We start from the raw sequence: 4930 nt of genomic DNA, 5'->3' as shown, positions 1-4930 counted from the left end.
ATTCTCAACGCTGCACCACAAGGGTAGACAGTGTGGGAGACAGATTCCAACTCCAGGTCTGGGTGGTAAGCATCCGGTCCAGGGGTGTAGACAGGCCTGGGGAAGCCCCAGAGATCTGTGCGTTCTCATACCCAGGGGTAGTGACTCCATGCTGGGGGCTGGGCTCACCCTCAGGTCTGAGACCTCCTGGGGCCAACTGACCTCAGTAAATGCCTTTTGTCTAAGCTTCAGTTTCCTGCTTGTGAATGGGGTTGGGGCTGTGCTCTGGTTTCACCCTTGTGGCTCTGGGGTTGTGGTGACAAAGCCATCAAGCTGGATTGGAGGATTAACAGGGAAACCAGAGTGGCTGCCGTGTCTACCTCTTCCTCATACTCCTCTCTCTGCTGCATCCTGGGAAGCTGCTCAGCTCAGCCTAGATTAGGCTCAGTTGTGGGTGTGTCTGAGGCTGGGCCTGACCCTGCTCCTTACCCCGTGGGTGCAGCAGAGCCATGAAGAAATTAGTGGTGCTGGGCCTGCTGGCCGTGGACATTGTTGGCCTCTGTCTCTTGCTGCCCTTGGCCTCCAAGGAACCTGACAACCATGTGTACGCCAGGGCTGCCGTGGCTGCGGATGCCAAGCACTGCTCCGAGATTGGGAGGTGAGCAGGGCAGGGCATGGGGTCATGGGCCCTGGAAACCGGGCAAGTGGACCTGGACAATACCTCTGCCCCTGTAAGACTCAGTTTCCCCACATGTAAGCTTTGCTTGGACTCTCTCAGTAGCCTCTGGGAAGGGGACGGTGACCCCAAGAGCAGGGTGTGGGTCTCCTAGAACCCAACAGGGCCCCTTTTCTCAGTTCTAAGAGTCTCTGTCTCTTTGGATAAACTCCGTTTTGTTGTTTGGTTGTTATTTTTACTTATTTCTATTTATTTATTTATTTATTTATTTATTTATTGAGACGAATCTCGGTCTGTCACCAGGCTGGAGGGCAGTGGTGCAATCTCAGTTAACTGCAACCTCTGCCAACCGAGTTCAAGCAATTCTCATGCCTAAGTCTCCCAAATAGCTGGAATTACAGGCGTGCGCCACCACGCCCAGCTAATTTTTGTGTTTTTGTGTTTGTTTGTTTGTTTGTTTGTTTGTTTTTCCCCTGAGGTAGAATCTTGCTCTGTCACCCAGTATGGAGTGCAGTGGTGAAATCTCAGCTCACTGCAACCCCCACCTTCCAGGTTCAACTGATTCTCCTGCCTCAGCCTCCCAAGTAGCTGGGACTACAGGCATGTGCCACCATGCCTGGCTAATTTTTGTATTTTTAGTAGAGACAGGGTTTCACTAGTTGGCCAGGCTGGTCTCGAACTCCTGACCTCAGGTAATCCACCTGCTTCGGCCTCCCAAAGTGTTGGGATTACAGGTGTGAGCTACCACACCCAGCTTATTTCTTTTTTTAAGGTGTAGTCTTACTGTATTGCCCAGGCTGGATTGTAGGGGAGCAATCACAGCCCACTGCAGCCTCGAACTCTCGGGTTTAAGTGATCTTCCCGCCTCAGCTTCCTAAAGTACTAGGATTACAGGTGTGAGCCACAGCACCTGGCCTCTACTGTTTAGACTTCTATCTTGTGTTATATACAATGATCAGTTCCCTCCTAAAGGCTTAAACAGAACAAATGTTGTGTTTTTGATTTTTTGAGACAGGGTCTTGTTCTGTCCCCCAGGCTGGAGTGCAGCGGCATGATCATAGCCCACTGCAGCCTTGAACTCTTGGGCTTAAGCCATCTTTCCACCTCAGCCTCCTGAGTCACTAGGACTACAGGTGTGCATCATACTTGACTAATTAAAAAAGACTGTTTTGGAGAGATGAGGTCTCACTATATTTCCCAGGCTGGTCTTGAACTCCTGGCCTCAAGTGATCCTCCATCTTGGCCTCCCAAAGTGCTGAGATTACAGGTGCAAGCCACCGTCCCCAGCCAGGAAAAAAAAAAAGTTATTAATAAAATATAGCAATTTCCCTTTTTGCCCCACTTATAAAAGTCATATACATTTGTTTGCTTGAAAAAGAGGAAACTGGCTGGGCGAGGTGGCTCATACCTGTAATCCCAGCACTTTGGGAGGCTGAGGAGGGTGGATCACCTGAGGTCAGGAGTTCAAGACCAGCCTGGCCAACATGGTGAAACTCCTTCTCTACTAAAAATACAAAAAATTAGCTGGGCATGGTGGCGTGAGCCTGTAATCCCAGCTACTCAGGAGGTTGAGGCAGGAGAATCACTTGAACCCAGGAGGCAGAGGTTGCAGTGAGCTAAGATCACACCACTGTACTCCAGCCTGGGTGACTGAGTGAAACTCCGTCTCAGAAAAAAAAAGGAAAAAAAAAAAAAAAAGAAAGAAGAAGAGGAACTGTAATCCCAGCACTTTGAGAGGTTGAGGTGATAGGATTGCTTTAGATCATGAGTTCGAGATCAGCCTGGGCAACATAGGGAGACCCTGTCTCTACAAAAAAGACAAAAAATTGCCAGAGCAGTGGTTTTTACCTGTAGTCCCAGCTTCTCAGGAGGCTGAAGTGGGAGGATTGCTTGAGCCCAGGAGGTCAAGGCTGCATTGAGCCGGGACTATGCCACTGCACTTCATCCTGGGTGACAAAGTGAGACTCTGTCTCATAAAACAAAGGCCAGATGCAGTGACTCATATCTGTAATGCCAGCACTTTGAGAGGCTAAGGTGCGTGGATCACTTGAGCCCAGGAGTTCTCGACCAGCCTCGGCAACATGGCAAAACCCCATCTCTACAAAAAGCAAAACAAACAGAAAAAATTAGCCGGGCGTGGTGGCATGTGCCCATAGTCCCAGCTACCTGGGAGGCTGAGATGGGAGGGTCAACTGAGCTCAGGAGATTGAGGCTACAGTGATCTGAGATCACACCCCTGCACTCTAATCTGAGCAACAAAGAGAAACTATGTCTCAAGAAAAAAAAAAAAAAAAAAGAGGCCAAGGCAGGCTGATCATGAGGTCAAGAGATCGAGACCATCCTGGCCAACAAGGTGAAGCCCCACCTCTACTAAAAAATACAAAAATAAGCTGGGTGTGGTGGCGCGTGCCTGTAGTCCCAGCTACTCGGGAGGCTGAGGCAGGAGAATCACTTGAACCTGGCAGGCGGAGGTTGCAGTGAACCAAGATTGTGCCACTGCACTCCAGCCTGGCAACAGAGTGAGACTCCATCTCAAAAAAAAAAAAAAACAACCAAACTCGAATGGACTTCTCTTCCATCCTCCGTTAGGCAGGTGGGCAGCAGGGTGTGAATGTGGGGCCAGGATGGAAGCCTGCAGGTTCTCACGTCTTTATGTGCCACATGGCAGGGACGCACTGCAGGACGGTGGCTCTGCGGTGGATGCAGCCATTGCAGCCCTGTTGTGTGTGGGGCTCATGAATGCCCACAGCATGGGCATCGGGGGAGGCCTATTTTTCACCATCTACAACAGCACCACGCGTGAGTGCCTTGGGAGAGGCGAGGGAGAAGGGCAGGGGGTGTGGGTTGGGCCAAGGTACAGCTGGGTGGTTCCCGGGGCTCACGCGGCATGGGTCTGCCTGCCTACCTGCTTCTCCTTCTAGGAAAAGCTGAGGTCATCAACGCCCGCGAGGTGGCCCCCAGGCTGGCCTTTGCCAGCATGTTCAACAGCTCGGAGCAGTCCCAAGACGGTAAGCGGTCCTGCAGGCTTGGGGAGTGGGTGCAGAGCCGGCTGGGCCACCGGGAAGGGGCCTTGCCCACAGGAGCCTGGCCCCATCAGGGTCCGGGGGCAGTTCTAGCACCCCCATCCCTTCCTGGCCCCATAGCATCCTCCCACAGTGAGTGGTCAGGACCATCATCACCAGGGTAAAGGGCCGGGAGCTTCTGTTATTTCTGCTGAGGCCTCCGGGGCCACCCTGTGCAGCACACGGAGAGAATAATTATTATGCTAGCAGCTCTCATGGACCAGGGCTCACTGGGGCCCAGGCTGTGCTCCGTGCTTTTCACCCACAAGCCCCTCACACCCCTCCCTGCTCCTTTGCGATAGGGGATGCTGTGTGGATTCCCATTTTCCAGGGTGGGGATGCTGAGGCTCAGAGAGGTCATGCAAATCAGCTGAGGTCACACAGCTGGGAGGTGGTGAAGCTAAAATTGACCCCAGGCTGTCTATACCCTGCCTTTTCAACAGGCATCCCATTCACTCATTTGTTCATTTGTGGGGATGGCGCTCTAGAGTGTGAGGTGGAGTCTCTCTTATCTAATCTGGTCTTCAGTGGAGAGGAGGCCCCCAAATTCCCCAGGTACCTGAGGGGAAGTCACTGTCTATCCAGGGACACTGCTCAAAGGAGGCACAATAGATTGTGGGATAAAAGTTGGAGGATGGGAGCGTCTCAACAGCTCACGCCTATAATCCTAGTACTTAAGGAGGCCAAGTCAGGAGGACTGCATGAGCCCAGGAGTTTGACACCAGCCTGGGCAACGTAGCAAGACTCCGTCTCTACAAAAAATGAAAAAAAAAAAAATTAGCCAGGTGTGGTGGTATGTGTCTATGGTCCCAGCTACTCAGGAGGCTGAGGTGGGAGGATCACTTGAGCACAGGAGGTTGAGGCTGCAGTGAGCCATGATTGTACCACCGCACTCTAGTTTAGGCAACAAAGCGAGACCCTGTCAAAAAAAAAGAAAAGAAAAGAAAAGAAAAAGACTGGGTGCGTTGGCTCGCTCCTGTAATCCCAGCACCTTGGGAGGCTGAGGCGGGTGGATCACGTAGGTCAGGAGTTCAAGAGCAGGCTGGCCAATATGGTGAAACACTGTCTCTACTAAAAATACAAAAATTAGCCGGGTGTGGTGGCATATGCCTCTAGTCCCAGGTACTCATGAGGCTAAGGCAGGAGAATCACTTGAGCCTGGGAGGTGGAGGTTGCAGTGAGCCGAGATTGTGCCACTGCACTGCAGCCTGGG

General features: G+C 51.9%; 1 protein-coding gene across 1 annotated transcript in view; it reads left to right on the top strand.

The window, feature by feature from the left end:
* Window positions 1-4930, top strand: part of LOC105546097 (gamma-glutamyltranspeptidase 1-like) — an 11883-nt gene that overhangs the window by 2409 nt on the left and 4544 nt on the right. Inside the window, exons 3-6 of the mRNA XM_011989189.1 lie at window positions 482-637; window positions 3324-3454; window positions 3577-3789; window positions 4896-4922. Coding sequence (XP_011844579.1) covers window positions 482-637; window positions 3324-3454; window positions 3577-3789; window positions 4896-4922 — 527 coding nt within the window. The remainder of the gene's footprint in view (window positions 1-481; window positions 638-3323; window positions 3455-3576; window positions 3790-4895; window positions 4923-4930) is intronic.

This window comes from Mandrillus leucophaeus, unplaced genomic scaffold (genome assembly GCF_000951045.1).
Source record: "Mandrillus leucophaeus isolate KB7577 unplaced genomic scaffold, Mleu.le_1.0 Scaffold349, whole genome shotgun sequence".
Taxonomy (NCBI): Eukaryota; Metazoa; Chordata; class Mammalia; order Primates; family Cercopithecidae; genus Mandrillus; species Mandrillus leucophaeus.
This window is presented reverse-complemented; position numbering and strand designations above follow the sequence as displayed.